This window comes from Nelumbo nucifera, chromosome 7 (genome assembly GCF_055504915.1).
Source record: "Nelumbo nucifera cultivar China Antique chromosome 7, China Antique-T2T, whole genome shotgun sequence".
Taxonomy (NCBI): domain Eukaryota; kingdom Viridiplantae; phylum Streptophyta; class Magnoliopsida; order Proteales; family Nelumbonaceae; genus Nelumbo; species Nelumbo nucifera.
Window position 1 is genome coordinate 15,142,849 of NC_142655.1, and position 17,696 is coordinate 15,160,544.

At 33.6% G+C, this 17,696-nt stretch overlaps 2 protein-coding genes across 2 annotated transcripts; one reads left to right on the forward strand and one right to left on the reverse strand.

Moving 5' to 3' along the window:
* Positions 1-4,325: 4,325 nt before the first annotated feature.
* On the reverse strand, positions 4,326-12,690 carry LOC104607763 (DNA-directed RNA polymerase II subunit 4-like). The gene is made up of 7 exons (XM_019199503.2): positions 12,569-12,690; positions 12,380-12,491; positions 10,910-11,018; positions 10,712-10,789; positions 10,044-10,077; positions 9,876-9,944; positions 4,326-4,599 (listed from the first exon to the last, which is right to left on the reverse strand). The coding sequence occupies exons 2-7, from the start codon at positions 12,426-12,428 to the stop codon at positions 4,522-4,524; spliced, it is 417 nt and encodes a 138-aa protein (XP_019055048.1). The 5' UTR covers positions 12,429-12,491; positions 12,569-12,690; the 3' UTR covers positions 4,326-4,521.
* A 1,418-nt stretch (positions 12,691-14,108) lies between these two features.
* On the forward strand, positions 14,109-17,696 carry LOC148790203 (uncharacterized). Its single transcript, XM_088892141.1, has 3 exons — positions 14,109-14,375; positions 15,874-15,948; positions 17,391-17,696. The coding sequence occupies exons 1-3, from the start codon at positions 14,156-14,158 to the stop codon at positions 17,474-17,476; spliced, it is 381 nt and encodes a 126-aa protein (XP_088748267.1). The 5' UTR covers positions 14,109-14,155; the 3' UTR covers positions 17,477-17,696.

A 17,696-nucleotide genomic window follows, 5' to 3' on the forward strand; every position in this document is an offset into this window, starting at 1 on the left:
TATTTAAAAATTTTAATAACCAAACATTATAAATAACAAAATACTAAAAATAGGTTAATATTATATAACAAAATGTTTAATATTATGTAATAACATAAAAATAAATAAAATTTAAATAATGAAAAATTTTAAAAATTTTACATTTTATTTAAATAACAAAATATTTAACATAACAAAATTTTAAATAGTTAAAATAAAAAATTATGTACTAAACTTAAAACTTTCATAATATTTGAATTAATAAGAATTTTATATTTTACAAAATTAATAAATAAATCATATCTTAAATATTATTTAAAAACAAATAAAATTGATTTAATAAAGAAATTATGTAATAACATAAAAAAATTTATCAAAAACAGAAAAATAATTATAATATATCTTATACTATTTTTAAATGTTTTAAAATAAAAAATTTAATACTAAATCATATTTTAAACACTATTTTAAAACAAAATTGGATTAAATAATGAAATTATGTAATAACTTTCAACATTTATCAAAGACACAATATTAATTATAATAGATTTAATAATATTCCATAATAAGAATATAAAATATAAATAATTGAAAAAAAATAAATATTAATGAAATATTGAAAGTAGATTAAATAATTTTGAGGTATTGAAGCTTTATTAATTGTTTATTGTATTTTCACTATAAATTTTAATAATTATTGGAGATTAAAATATTGTTATTTGTTAGAGATTAGATTATCTATTTAGCTGAAATTAGGAGTGTTCACTAGGTGGTTTAATTCAGTTGCAGATTGTTTGGCCAGTTAAACTGATATGATCGAGTTGGGGAGTTGGTCACTCAAAACTAACCAACCATTAGTGAAAACCGGTTCAACCATCCTGGTCGAACAAGTTAGACCTTTCAATGTCATTACTCTATATATTTAAATAAATATATTTTTATATACAAATATATAAATGTGCATATATGTATTTATGTGTGCAAATACATATTTTAACAATAAATAGTGTATAATTATGTTTAACATATAATATATGTATTATTTTATATTTTATTTACATTTTTAATTCAATTTTTTTGTTTGCCTCGGTTTGGAAGGAGTACAAATGCAAATATGTACAGTGCAAATGCATACAAAATAATACAAAATACAAAGTTTTGTACTCTACATATTTGTATTTGTACTCCTTCCAAACTAAGCCTTTATATAAATTGTTAAAAGTTCCAATTTGAGGACAAAAAAGGTTCTTTTGCAAAATATAGAGGGGTAAGACACCCACGACACCTTAGGATGCATAGATATTGAAAACTTACCCAAAATCAAAAAAAAAAAAAAAAACAAATCACCTCAATTGAACATCGGCATGCAAAAGTTATGGCCTCTGAAAGTTGCACATGCATTAAGTATACAACCTGTAACCCAGTGATTGGGTCGAATGGGTCAATAGTTGAACCCTCTGAGTCAGGTGGCTTTTTACCAAATCAATGGTTTTTGATTGAAGGGTGGGTTTCAATAGAATTAGACCAAGATCAAGTTCAAGTGAATGTTTAAATGGTTTAACTGGTCAGGCAATGATATTGGTTTGTGCAGGTTTTTAGTTTGGTTGGTTGGTTCAAAAGATTTAAATATAAAAAATTAAATTACATTTAAGAAATACAATAATATTATTAAAAGAATAAATCTAAAAATTTAAGTTTACAATATAAAATATTTTAGACTAAGAAATATGAGAATTTTTCCACTTTCATGTATTAAAAAATTATATTTGAAATATAAAATATTAATCTATATTTATAATCGGGTTGGTTTAATTTTGGTTGGTTTACAAATGGCCAAATTGAGACTAACTTGACTTGGTCGGGTTGAGAAATTGCCAAACTAAAGCCAACCATAAATACTAGAAAGTGTCCAACTTGAGGCAAGTTGAGTGATCAGTTTGGTTATTTTTATCAATTTTATGAACATCCCTAGATGAAATTAATTAATGTTATTTTTGTAGTGCAAAATAATTATTAAAAATAATATATAAAATATAAAATATTTAGTTAATTATTTAAAAATTAAATTATAAAACAATTGCCTACTATTATGTTTTTCTATTATTTAACTTTCGCTTAACAAAGTTTATGCATCGCACGGGTCCCCGCTAGTATTCATTTTATGGTAAAATAAAAGGTTATAATGTAATGACTAGTGGATACTCAAACTAGTTACCCACCTCTACAACAAAATAGTGGTTTTAGTTGATGTTAAACTTTGTATTCCATTTTCTTCATTTATAAGTTTTATCTATTACAATGACTATATGATATTAGATATATGCCCAAAAATTTATAGTCTCTATTTATTTTAAAAGTATTACTATTTCATTGTGACATCATGAATCTATTACATTGACCCATCTCTTGTGGGGGTATAGTTATTGCTCCTAAAAACAACCTTACCACCACTAACTTCACATAGGAATCCTTCATTAAATTAATATGATATTTTTTCTTGGAAAACATTGAAGTTTTTAATAACAAAGGCATGTGAATAGTATTCTAATGCATTTAGTAGGGAATTAATATAAGTTATTTTTTGTTGCATTTCATTTCAATTGCATTAATGGGTGGCAACTCTGGCAACTTTATTTAATGCATAGGGCAGTATTTGTCTTTTAACATAATGTATTAAATAGATTTTGAAAAATCATTTTTATCCTTATTCTAGTGTGTAGTTAACAACAAGAGGAAGGTATTTTATGTTAAACAAAAATTCCAAAAACAATGTTAAGCCACTCATACTTTTCATAGTAGTATAGATATATAGGAGTTAACCCTAATCCAACACCTCACTTACACGGGATTTGTTAAAAAAGTGGGCTGAGGTGGCAACCCTAATCTTAGACTATAATTAACCCAACCTAGGGAGAAAGGGGATCTCTTTTGACAATCACACAAACACAATTGAGAGTTCTCACAATCTCACACCACCACTTGTAATCACATACTCTTGCAAACTTCAATTCTACTACAACATCAAAAGAAAAAAAAAATGAAGGAATGAAAGAAGCTTCTTAGTTCTCTATTTTATACTTGAATCCAAGCTCTCCCAAAAAGATAAAGCTACTGCAAAAAGACCCTTTTAAAGAAGCATTTTTCACAACCAATCAAGCATAAAGCCCAGAGTGAAGAAATCTACACCAATTCTTCAAAAGCACCAAATTAAAAAAATCTACATCAACATCAAAAACACACCAACAACCCTTGTTTTCACCAAACTCGACTGTTAACTAGAGGTTGCTCATGTCATTAGGTGAAATCAAAGAGAGTTTCATCCCATTGTATTTTTTTCTTTATTGCAAATTTATTTTGTAATTTGCCTCTATATTTGTGTTGACAAAGACTTAGGATTGAATCTCGCATGCACTTGGGTTAGGGGGTTTTGGATTTGGTGGGATAGGCTATCCCGTTGAGCATCCCCATAGAGCAAAAGAAAATAAAAGATTATATTGAAATACGAGAGAGAGAGAGAGAGAGAGAGAGGAGATCTTACCCTCACACCAACTATATAGCACATTGCAGCTCAAGATGGATACAAAAGGATAGAGACAAAATTAGAGTTCACCATGCATTAGGGGTGAGTAAATGGGTAAGTTCTACTTGGAACTAACCTCGAATTGGCCTTGAATTGATCTCAAACTAGCCTTGAACCGACACTACCCAATCTATTACAGGGTAGGATCTAGTTCCAAATTCATGGAACCGACTCCCACCTAGGTTGTTTCTAGGGTTTAGGAGTTTACCCTACCCAAACTAACTCAATGAGCCATCCATAGCTGGTCTTGGTGGAACCGGCCTTGGAACTAAACTTGCCTTGAAATAAACCCCAAAATACTTTTAAGGATGTAAAGATTTTAACCAAAACACCATGTTACAAAGACCATGGTCTCACTTGTTGGTTTGTTTCTTTTTCTTTTTTTTAGCTATTTTTTCACTTGATTTTAGGGGAAATGGTGCTACATGTCAATTATGGGAGAGGGATGCCTAACACCTTCCTTCTCCCCACATGGCACCCCATATATTGACTTATATTCAAATGGCATGTGGCATCTATATATGATATCACATAGCATGCGCACCTCTAAAACATTTTGTTATATCCAAATGCCATCATTTATTTTTACTTTGAAAAACATGTTTTTGAAAAATTTTCAGTCAAACGATTTTTGAAATAAAAGTATGAAACCAAAAATATACCATGCACTTTGTACTTTGGTGTTGTTTAAAGTACAAAGCACAAAATACTGCCAAATAGGGCCTAATTCTCCATGGCTCTCGAAATGTAATTTGCATTTATGGATTGACCTCTAATCAATTTCTTGCTTTTAGTTTAGAGGTTTCATTAAGTTTTAAATCACAATTGAACAAATTAAAGTTCCATCTATGGCAATGCATTAGCTCTGCCTCCTAAATAGGTATGGATATTTAGACATGTATCAAGATTGGAAAAGTAGATAAAATCATAGAACTAGTAAAGAGGCAAAAATATATTGGCTACTACTCAAATTTCTTAATCAAAGAGAGGTCATTCAACATTTTATCGATTTCTTCATCTTCATGTGTTCGTCCTCTAGTCTGCAAAACAACTAAGACTTTGTAAATGACACAAAGGATAGAAGAAAATAAGGTTAGCAAGCATCTAAAATGGTGCAAAGACTTTAGTAGGTGTTAAGTCCAAATCAATATAGAGAGAAATAATTGATATCAGGATATAACAGCAACAATTAACATAGAACACGAAAATATAGTAAAAAAGATGGATGCATGCCATGCCAAAGAACTTAGCAGTTCACTTGCAGACCTCTTTTTTCTACATGCTTTTGGCCTTTTTTCTTAGAAGGCTAACAGTTTTAACCAAAAATATTTAACTATAGAGTCCTAATGGGATTACCCATGCATATACAATGACAAAATACATTTTGCAAGTGCGGATGACATACTTACAGTCAAAATTTATTCAGTGATGCAATGAGAAGTGATTTGTGAGTTAAAGGGTATAGAAGAGCTAGGGTCAGACAGAAAAAGGACATGGTTGAAGTAGTACAAAATGATTTGAGTGCCCTGGCACTGAACAGAGTGGAATTACAAAACGAGATTCATGTAGTTGATCTCATATAGTTGAGGAAAAGGTCTAGTTGTATTGAGCCAAGGCTAATTCAAGGAAGCATTTCTTTAGTGTCTGTCACCCAAGAAATATGTCCAAAAAATGAATATGGCAGAAATGCACATGCGGATATGAATGCGTGAAAAATTAAGAAGGATAGGGTTGGAATTGAGGTCATTCAAAGGTACCCAGGAATAGGTCCAATAGGTAATAAAGTGAGAGAGTAGACTAAGATGGTTTAATAACATGAATAGAAGATAATCTACAATACTTGTAAGAAGCAATTTGTTGCAAGTTGAAGGGGATAGAAGGGCTACAGATAGACCAAATAAGACATGGGTTTAAGTAGTAAGAAATGGTTTAAGTGCTATAATTTAACAATGGATATGTAACTATACAGAATGAAATGGTGAAACAAGACTCATGTAGCCAACCCCATATAGTTTGAAGGCTTAGATAATGATGATTTCCTCAGTTTCTATTTTCTAACTGTCATGCATCCAATGTACCAATCACAACTTTACTAATAAAATGGTCAAATAAAAATTAAATAATAAAGTAAATTTTATTAAACGTATTTATTTACATTTATCATGGTTATGTTTTTATAGTTTTTGATCAGCAACATAAATGATATTTTTAATCAATGACAAGATTAAATGAGATTTTTATAGATAAGAAGAAAGGACAATTTCCAGTTCCTAAAGGATGCAAATGAGAGAGAATAACCATAAAGGTGCACAACAGATATAAAGGGTCACTTTCTCATCTAGATGATACAAAATAAATACACAATAGAGCATCTAACCCTGGATGGTGGTTTCCCAATACAATGAACTCTTTATTCCATTACTACTAAGGTTGTTAGAAAGGAAAGTTACCAATCTAATTATCCATTTGAACAAGTCATTCATTCTGAATGTTAGCAATCTTGCCTCCACTGATGAAGTGTATAAATGCCATGATCTGACTAAGTACAAGACTGCTTAAACTATTATGCCCACTTATGAGATCCCTCCTATACCATTTGCAGTCCCACTAGAAGAGACATAATCTCTCTCTTGATGGAGCCCTTCTCACTGATGGGACTGGATAAACACTACAATCACTGGATCTTTTAGGTTCCCACTCTCCAGGCGGGCCTAGGTTGCCCAATGAGCAACCATAAAAGTTGAGATTTATTAGTCATTAAAGAGGAGGGACCACTCCTCCTTGAAAAGTAGTATATCAAGGGTAAAATAGCAATAATCTGAACTCAATTCAACAAAGCCTTGTCCAAACCATATTAAGTTGGATATACAAATCTGGTTCTGCCATTTTGTTCAGTTTAGTGACATAACCATTATTAAATTGTGGACCCTCAAATAATATCTCACTACTTCAGAAGACAACAGTTGTCTGCCATCTAATAATAGAGTTTAATGAGATTCATCCAAACTCCTCCCTCATCACAATCCAATCCCAATGCACTACCCTGATGGTCACCAAATTAATGATAGTTTTTGCTTCCTGCCCTCTGTTATGAAAAGAATTCATACAATACTTGCAGCTTGCATTAATATCCCAAGAAAAAAATTCAAGTAACTTAAAATATGTGAAGTTATGAACTAATGAAATAATCGAGGTAATTTATATCCTTGAAGCTATATTTACCTTCTCAGTTTTGGTGGCCACCAGAATTCCCCTTTTTCCCCTTCCCCCATTTAAGTTCATCAAGGGAGTGCTCTAATATTTTCATGTTCCAAATGTCTTTCAAAGAGAGAGAGAGAAAGAGAGATTCTAGGGTGAACCTATTACACACTCACCAAGAAATTCTCTAAATCAATGTTATTAGACCAGGACTGGACAGAAACCATTTTAGTGGTTGCCCCTTTACTGAGCCAAGGGGCAACCACTCAGGGATGGAGTGGGGTATAGGCTCCCAAATTTAAGAGATCTCCTAGTGTATTCCTGCAAAATATAATTTTGCAAAAAGAACAATCCTAAAGATTATAAGGTGTCATTAATTTGGAGTTAATTAACCAATGAGTTTGGGAGAGGGGCTCAATACACTTCGAATTGGCAATTATTGGGGGTAACTTTGGTTCCTTCAAGGGTAGAAACATTTGTAGCTAGTGGCTGGACTGAAGATCCTCCAGGATGAAGTTCTGTAAATTACTTATAAAGTAATATCACTGGGAGAAAGGTTGAATAATACACTTAGAATTGACAAATAATTGGGGAAATTTGGTATCTTCAAGGGTGGAAATATTTATGTGGCTAATGGAAACTAGAAGTTGGGAAGATTCTAATACAACACTAGTTGAAGCATAGAAACATTAGCTTGGGAAGCATGCCTTGTTTTTTTTTTTTTTCTGATCAGCCAAGAAATTGATTATTTATTTAATAAAAGAAAGAAGTTACAGATTTTTTAGCTACTCTGCATTCCAAGTACAGGAATACAAAAGACCCAGATTACATAGAACAGCATTCCACTGTTGTAATGCAGCCAGCTACAATTTTGCCCAAAAAAGAGTAGGTCTTTCGACCCCCTGCTTTGCCAGATTATCTTCCAATCCATTTGCTGTCCTTTTAATTCTCTGAAAGCAAATCTGTATTTCCATGGAGATGAATTTACATGCTTATCCCAAGAAATGACCAATAGTGAATACCCCTCTACTTCCAATTCTCTAGCTCCTAGTAGTTCTGGTAATTTCAGTCCCTGTAGGAGTGCCATTGTCTCAGCCTGAATTGAGTCACCATTCCCATTTGGTCGTGAGTACATAGCCAGAATTTCTCCAAGATGATTTTTGGGAAGAATGCCCTTTGTAAATAAGTGGAGGATGTTCACCACTTATTTATGCAATGCAAGGAATCAAATTAGATGTGGAGATTCTTTTTTCTTTTTTTTTTTCTATTCTATCGTGCAGGTTGGAGAATTTCTTCTTCAATTCATCTGGAGGTGGGACTCACTCAGAAAAGAGCTTCAATGTGTCAGCATTGTTTTTTAATTTCCCTTGTAAGAGCTGATGATCCTACGATCTTGGCATCTATAGCCTTTGAGACTAAGGGCTTATTCTTTTATGGAGGATGTCTCCTTTTGCCACCTTATGGGGAATAGAGAAAGGCGAAAAAACAGAAGGATATTTGACAATAAGGCATAACCAATTCATTGGACTTACAAGGATATCGGCTCATAGATTATATATTATTGGACTTTGCACAGGAGTTTAAAAATGTGAGCCAGGTGGAATTTGATGCAGAGTGGGAGGATTTTATGCAACATTGGTTCTTTAGTCAATATATATATATATATATATATATATATATATATATATAATTTTCTGGCCTGGTTCATCAAATTTATTATTTGAAGAAAGTATATTACAAGCAGCTTAAAGCTGGCACACAGAGAATGATGATATAACTTTTTTTACAATTTCTCGTCAAATCACTCTCTCCAAAAACTAGAATTTCTCTATTTACACTACCTGCCAGAACATCTGCCATTTCATTTGCTGATCTAGGAACCCATCTGAACAGGCAGTTCAGATTATTCGCTAGAGCAAGTCTCCCTCAGGATAATCTGAAAGACCAAGGCCTGTTCCCTATTGAAGTTAACCACCCTATCACAACTGTCACTCTCCACTGATATAGCTCTTTCCAACTCCTTACTACAGCAATTTTAAGCTCTTGCAAGAGTTCAGTACGTTCAGCCCTTAACATATTTTGTACACCCACTGGTCCACTGCAGATCAGTGGCATTATCATTGTGCCTGTAAGACTTCTGAAAGTGCCACCAAAATTCCCTAGGATGCAACTATCAAAATTCAATTTCAGTCAGCCTTCTTCTGGGGATCTTGTTTCTTGTTCCACAGGTTGTCTTCTATTGGGGTAGGTTGCAACTGTTATCATCTTATGATTGCATTTGTTGTGACCTCTTTATTTGCTACGTTTTAGTCTTGTTTATATTGATAAAATATGCCAAAAAAGGGTTCAACATAACCATTTTTGTCCTACACTCAGTTGACCTACGCAGGTTATTTCTTCACACTAATGATCTATACAAAAAGTACTGTCACAACATCATTTTGAGATGAAGGGGAGTGATAGAATGTTCAGTAAATGGTCTGCAATGACATCTCAAAATTAATTACCTTATTTAAAACTTAAATATGTAAGTTTACCTAATTCACTTATGAATCACTTAAGAGTTCATGTTATGATTTTTTTGATTCAGCGAGATGTGATGATACCCTAATCTTTTCCCCTTGGTGATTGATGGTGTTGTATATTTCTGAGTAAAAGAAATACAAAACATATATTTTATAAGGTTGATGCAAGTTGTAAAATTTGTGCCATATGTCTTTGATGTTGCTAATATGAAGCAATCCAATTGAAAATTATTTCAGGTTAGAGGGCTTTATTTTATATCAAATCCACACCCATTTTTCTCAAATATTCACTGGTCTAACCAAGAAGCTGAAGCCCATCATCTTAGAAAAACCACTCATTGTCTTAGGGTGATGGAACCTTCCAATGACCCTTGGATTCTATGGACAGCATATTCATATTGTAAGATTACATTTTGACATATGCATCTATCTAGTTCATATAAAAATATATATAAAAGCATGCATATATATATATATATATATATATATATATATTTAATGATCCTTTTTCTGTAAAACCACTAGTAAAAACTAGTAAATCTCACAAGAATATCTAGCATAGAGAAAAGTGATGAATGAGTGAAGCATGTTACCTTAATAGATGGAACCATAGCTAAAGCTTCCTCTACAGTTTCAGGGCAAAGATTACCAAGTACACAAAGCTGCAAGAAAAGAAAAAAAAAGGAATATGAATAAACTAAGTGGATTTTATTAAAGAACAAGGATTCTGGATTTTTTTAGTAAATAAATTGTTGCATTACCTCAAACTCAGCTAACTTGTGTCTGCTAAGAATTCTGAGGGCCAATTAAAGAATAGAATTGCTTGAATGGAGATAAAAAGAAAAGGGTAAAATAGCCAAGCAATCATAATCAATCTCAGCTTCACAGGATAACAAACAGAATCCTGTCATGTTAGGAATGAATCAATTTCAATACTTGTTCTCAAATACTACTTAAAACATAAGACGTGATGGAAATGATGAAATCATGGTAATAAGTAATAACATAGTTCTATCTGTCACACCACAATCACAATCACAATATTTGTCTGAACACTGTAAACTGTAAGCTTTGTAGTGGCATTCTTATCAGGATACTTTTCCAATTGTCATACAAAATTTGTGTAGGATATTCACAACCATATTAGACCATCCAAAAGTTCTTGTTAGACCAGGAAGACTGGCAAGGTTGTGTAAACCTCATGAAATTCCTTAAAATTTCAGTTTAAAGCAGTTCCATAACTCCCAGAAGTGATTCTACTGTGGCAAGTTTTCTGCAGAGAGGAAACTGATTTTTCTATTATCAGTCATCATCCAAGCCTTATCCCAACCATATGCTACATGAATCCTGTTTCGCAAGTCAGTTCTGTTTAATTCCTATCTATTAATGTGTTATTTCTATTACTTATCTCTAATGTATTGAAGGATACTCTCGGACCTGCCGAACTGCATCAGGATTTTTATAGCGGCTAAATCGTTTCACATACTGCAGTGACTTTTCAAAAACTCTGGATAAGAAGATCAGTATTATGACATTCCAAAAGTGTAAAAAGGTGAAAATGGACTGAAAATTGGAGAACATTTCTAACTTTCTAGATTATTTTAGGGGAAAATGGTTTAATACTCACTGAGAAACTTGATTGGTAGGATCATCAGACATCTGCTGAAGCTGCTCATATCTCCGATCAAGAATTAGAGAAACTTCGCAATTCATTAAGCACTTTGCCTTCAAAAATTCTGAAAGGAGCACATTCCTCAATGTTAAAAATTCTGGAAAACCTCACAGCAATGTCTTTTAATTAACTAACCCAAGTATCCTTTCAGGAAGATGTAAATTTTTCTATGTCCATGGACATTAAATATTTGAAAAGGGCCATGCTATGACTATAGAGAATTTGTTTCATGATGGTAACTAAATGAGTAGCACTTATTGTAAACATTGCATTATGAGATTTGTATTGTGTATGGATGCGATTGTCTGAAGAAGGAACCGTGTTCTATTAGTTGCAGTAACATTGCATGTTTCCAAATTAGCATTTTTGGGCTATCACCAATGAAAGAGATGTAACAGAAAGTTCCAAAGATTAATAACCCCAGGGATTTGATCCATTACTGAACAAAGAAAGAAAAACAGGGATTGGATAGAAAGGGTGCGTCATTAATTGATGTTCTAAACCAAACCATTTTGAGCAGTATGTTAAGTAAACCATATATGAGCATTATGAAAAATGGATTTCTGAAGGTCTATCTGTATCTGCCCATCCACCACAAGCATCTATAGTTGACAGTCTTGCCAGAGGAGGAAAAGTTGCAAATAATTAGTTTCTCTGAGGTACATCTTTGCTGGATTAGTTTGTATCTTTTTTGTCCTGCAGATGTTCCATAAGGGAGCTCAAACCCATTTACTTTTCCTTTTCCCCAAACCTGAAAGCATTCTAAACATCATCCCGATTTCTCTATATTCAGGATCATTGTCATAGGCATCCGTTGGTTTAGTAACGGTAACTTTATTAAATATTGAACTCTAAAATCCCTATCCTCAACCTCCTCTTCCACTTCCAACATTTCCCCTGCAGCAGATATGTGCTGACAACAACCTTGATGAGTCTGTAATCTTTAGTGCCAAGCTCCAAAACATCCCTTGGTGATTTGTTTAACCCCAGATTAGACTAGAGAGAAAATGGAGGTTTTTAAGCATGTGCAAGACATCAAACTTCCGATTTATGAATTCTTCCTTTGATTAACAAGCTCGTATGCAGGTATGCTGTTACTGGGAATTTCTTTTATGTTTAATTTCCTCTCACTCCCACCTCCTCACCACCCACCCCCAGAAAAAGGAGGAAAAAAGAAACGGGAATATAAGCTTAAGGTTGTCTATTTCGCATCGAAAGGGTGCAAAGAGAGGCTTGAATATGAACTATTTTTTTCAAAGACAGAGCTCAAGCGAGTTCTTGAACTTGGAATGCTATGGAGAACTCATACAGAGCCATCAAAACTTAAAATATTTGCATAAAACCGCAGGAATATATTAGTTAAGAAGTTTTCGACTGGAAAACAATGTCAAAAACACAAGCACAATGAAGAAGTTACTATCATACCATCTCCAATTTTCAGTTCGGCAGCATTCTCATCCTCTTCTCCAGACATATTGAGGACTAAGTGGTACAGACAGATTCCTTGAGAAACTCAGCAGTGGAGTTCAAGGATTTTCTGGAATAAATGAAAAAGAATAAGGAGCTCACAGAACAATATAATAGAAGGAAGATGGGTAGAAAGAGATTGATTACCTGTTGCAGTTGGAAGCATGCAAAGAAGAAGAGTGTTTCCTTTGTAGCTATTTTGTTGGTTAAACGCCCTTTGAACTTTGATCCCGTAAACCACAAAATCTAAGTGTTTCCTCTGAATTAGGATCCACCTTCCATAATTTAAGAAGAATCCGTTGTTTGGGTGTTCACATGAGTTCTTTGATTCTAATTTCTAAAGCAGCAGAAAACCGGTCTGTTCATAACTGTAAAGGATTGGGTCATGGCCAAACGGTCTGACCGGATCGGACCATGGTTGTTAATGATTAATTGAAAGTATAGGAAACCATCTAATGAAGCCTCTCTAACTTTATTGAGAATGCCCTTTAAGATATTTCCAAAAAAAAGATTCATTTCAATAATAAAATAATATTATAAACATAACGGAAAGTAAAGCCACCCTTAATCCTCTAGGATTACTGTCATACAGTAACTTGTCACGCAGGAAGATCTCGGTGAACAGTATGGGCTGTGGACCGAGAAAATTTTCTTATCTTGTTAAAACCACATAAAATAAAGTAGTTAATTGGTATGTGGGCATATAACTCTATTGATTGAATTTTTAGGAGATAATATATAGCTATGTGGGCATATAGCTACCTTCTTCATTGACTGAATTTTTAGGAGATAATAACATAAAGTAGAAAAGATGATGCCAATTGACATTGGAAAATATGTTTAATTACAGACTTTGGATATACACAAATAAGATGGGCCAATCCAATCACAAGTATACATGCCATTAGACCTGTTCATGGGTCAGACTTTGGGCTCAATTTTATATTGTTTCGGGTTCGGGCTTTGGGCTGGGCCCATTAGAATCTGCACAAAAACCAAGCCCGAGCCTGGCCTATGAATAGATCTACATGCCATTAGTCAATATTGGTTATTAAGGTGGTGTTTGGCATCGATGATGTTTTTTGAGAAAGTTGCACTACATCGGTGCTATATCAAAAAAAATGGTATTTCAGAAAACAGGAAAGTGTGGTTTAAAGAAGCACCAAATTCAATGTTTTCTTAGAAAACATCCTGTTGTTGCCAGCGGTGCAATGATGTGGCTTCATCTGGAACATTGGATAATATAGACCAATGCTGAAAAAGCGGTTATACAGCACTGGTACCAAACAAAATCACAGCCTATGTGGCACATTGATGCCAAACAAAAAAAAAAAGGAGCTGTTTTCTGAGAAAATGGTGCAACAGATCCTCATGCATACAACACTGTTTTTTTAGAAAACATCTCTGAAGCAGCAACATCGATGCCAAATACCTACTAAATTACTAGGGAGATGAAATAGTAACTTTAGATATGAAACGAATCATGCATGTATATCCAATTTCAAGAGAAGGTTATAAGGCAATAAATTCTAAGTTCAATAAACCCTAACATCTTTTTGCACTAGAACCCCCTAGTTCCTTAAAAAAATGAGGCTTAATTGACAAAATCGGTCTTATTTTAGAAATAGACCCAAAATAGCATTCTATACGGTAATATAAGTACATGCTTCTCGCTCTCTCTTTGTGAGAGACAAAAAGAAAGGGAGAGAGATAGAGAGAGAGGAGGGGAGAGAGATGGATGTATCAACAAGAGTTTTGGTGTCCATGATGCTGTGCATGGTAATTGTGGCAATGCTAGATAGTTTGGAGGAAAAACATTGCTTGTCAGACTGCTATGGAGGTTGCAACATAGACTATAAGGTGTACAACCAGAACTACATCAGGTGGACCACTTGCGCTCTTGAATGCACCATGGGTTGTGTTGGCAGCAACATCGACTTTGATCTTGATATAGGTGATCAATTAACTTCATTACTTTGTATACCATTTTTTTGCCATGTCATATCTATCTATGTATATGAATCATATTATACGATATGCATTTGTCCCAACAACGATTTAGGATGTGATTCATGATTCCTGTTACACCATTCCATTTTGATGATGAGTGTCGTATCCATTGTTAAATTATGTGCCTTGAATAATTCCTTACAGTCTATATCATTTTTTTATGTGCCCTAGTTCTTCTAACCCCTTCAACTATGACGACTGTCACATCCCAAATTTGATTTCTTTATACTCAGATCCAATTCAAATCTTATCCTTCTGATTCATATCAGATTTGAATTGAATTTGGATTACAATAATATATTGATTAGAACTAATAAAACGGATTAAAATTGACTATGGTATTTTTATCATATAACAACATGAATTGAAATTGACTTGTATGAAGCTTTTCCTTTTGTTTTTCTAGCGTAACATTATTTGCCAACCCATGGTGCAACATTAGTTGTGTACAGATTATTATGATCTATAAAAACAAATTAAAGTGCCAAAAGAGGGTATTTTGCAAGGATTTTAAAACCGCTCCGGACAATGAACCGGTCAGGGGTCTGGTTCCCAGGTTGAACGGTTTGACTGTTCGAACCAAATGATCGGCCCATTCTGATAAAAGTAAAAAAAAATTAAAAAATGGTCTAAATTATTGAACGGTTTGAATGGTTCAACCACCCAAGTCAGCAGTTTATTGATCAAATCAATATTTTTGAAAAAAAATCGATTTTGGGGAAAAATGGAACTCACCTGACCGGTTCCCGGTTTTTCCAGTCCGACCGTCCAGTCCAATCCGGTTTTGAAAACCATGGTATTTTATACAGATATATACATGGGTGTCATGGATACTTGTTGCCATGGTTTAATTTTAAAACTGTACATCATTGACCTGGTTTCTAATGACCTAACTATTCGGTTTTGTTGAATTAGTAAATGAACCATTGATTCAGCCATTCAGGCAGTAGAAATATTAAAACTTTCAAGCCAGCCATCCAGCCAGTGATCGGATTTTCTCACAGAGGGCGTCCCACATGCACATCTCAGTATATACTGAAAACATTCCCCGTACTTATCATTGGGAGATGTTCCCAATACACAGTTGGGATGTAACGGGAGATGTTCCCAATACACAGTTGGGATGTAACGGGAGATGTTCCCAATACAAGGTTGGAATGCACTGTGGGACATTTGTGGGACATCTTATGTGGGGCACAGATGTGAACTCTTCGATTAAGTGGTCAAACTATCTGATCCAAAAACTAATGGCCAAAGTGGTTTCATTTCCATGTTCATTTTTACAACCTTGCTTATTGCATTATTAGCCCGAACACTATAAATCAACAACAAAATTTATATATATATGCTCCATTTATTTCGTGTATGCATATATTGATCTTAATCTTTTTTTCTTTCTTTAAGCAAAATATTGATCTTAATCTTCTAATGTTTTTTTGTAGCACCATCTTCATCATCATTTAATGCAACAAAAGAAGCATTAAAGCTTTTGTCAAAGGCTTATATTCCAAAGCAAGGTATTCATTCATGAATGCTAAGTTTAAATTTTCTCCACTTTTACACTTCTATTTAGTCACCTCTCCTTTATCATATCCTTTTGACCCCTATTATGGATAGGGGTAGATACCCTAAAGCTTTGTTCACTTTGAAAGAAAACGTAAGGAAAGGAAGAGAAAAAAAGAGAAACCTATATTTATACACAAATGGTGGTGCACGTTAATTTTCTTAGATTAAGAAGAAAACATAAGCCTAAACCTAAGATTGCAATTTGGGCGGGTCAGGGTTGAGCATTTACTAAAAATTTGAATGGGCAATTGGGCCTTACCTAAATCCATCAATATTAATCCAAGTTCAATCTCACCTTGTTGTATTGTCTAAACTGATAATAAATTGATGGAGAATGCTACCTTTTTTTTGTTCAGGGTTAGGTTTTAATCTTAATATGTCCTGACAACTGTTTGATGTGAGATAATTTCATCGGTCACATGAGGAAATATCCATACAAACATGTATCTTAACATCTTACTAGTAAACCCCCTAATTCTGTGAAGTAAGCAAGTTCTCGACACAACCCGAGCTATACTACATCTTTTGAACTCACATCTGCGCCTCATACAGTGTGCCCCATAAACCTTTCACAGCATTTCCACTGACAATTTTGGGAGATGTTCTCAATGCACGCTGAAATGTGCATGTGGGGCGCTCTCCATAGGGTACAAATTTGATCTCATATCTTTTGGAGGATAAAAAGTATCACTACCCCCAAAGATATCTGTAATTTACCTAAAAAATAAATTAAATAGAAAATTGGCTAAGCTAATGCTCAATAAGTTGCTCTAATCCATCCTTATTTCATTTTCTTGATCTCAAGAAAGATCTTCACTGAAGAAGATTCCATAATCTTGGAATTAGTTACAGTAGATAGCATATAGTGACTTGGTCTTTAGAATGCAAAGTATTTTCTGAAAAAAACCTATTAATGAAGTCCTAAAGGGTGCATGAGATCCACTTCACTCCTTTACTAAAGTCATCATGAAGCAATTTGATCTGTTTTTTTGTTTTTTCAAGAAACCATTCAGCTTAAAAGCTTTACTTGTTAGGCAAGGTTATTGATTGGGTTTTTATTCTCTAACACTCTCTCTCATGCGAAAGCTCATTGGGCATAAAGCAGGGACAAGCAACCTATACCTTATGCTGAAATTTAATTAATTATAATGGGACGATGAAGATCAAACACTAAACCATTTGATCAAATGGATTCTAATAAGACTCGGATACCATCTTAAGAACTGTTCAGCTAAAAAGCTTAAGCTGTTGGGTGAGGTTTCTGAATAAATTTTTATTCTCCAACAGTTATAAACTTAATACTTTGTTAGGTGGATATATATCAGTTCTAACCTCCTACCTAAATTTAGATATAAACAAACTTTAATTACCTATTTTATGGTGTTGTTTGCAGATGGGCTTCCTGAAGAAATAGTCGAAGAGATAGAGATAATAAAGAATGAAAATCCAATTCCTCCAAACATCACTAAGGGACACTAGGACAGTTCCTTCAATTCTATGTTAAACAAAGTCTCCCCTCTCTTTCCGTCTTGTATTTTGCTCTTTATAAGTCTCTCTCAATATATAATCTGTTCAATAATTTGAGTGTACTTGAACTTTGATAATTCATTTTAAAGTGTAGTTCATGGATCACTTGATAGGGTCCAGATTTCCTGCTCACAGGGCTCACATGGAAGATTGAAAGGTAGAAATTTCTAGA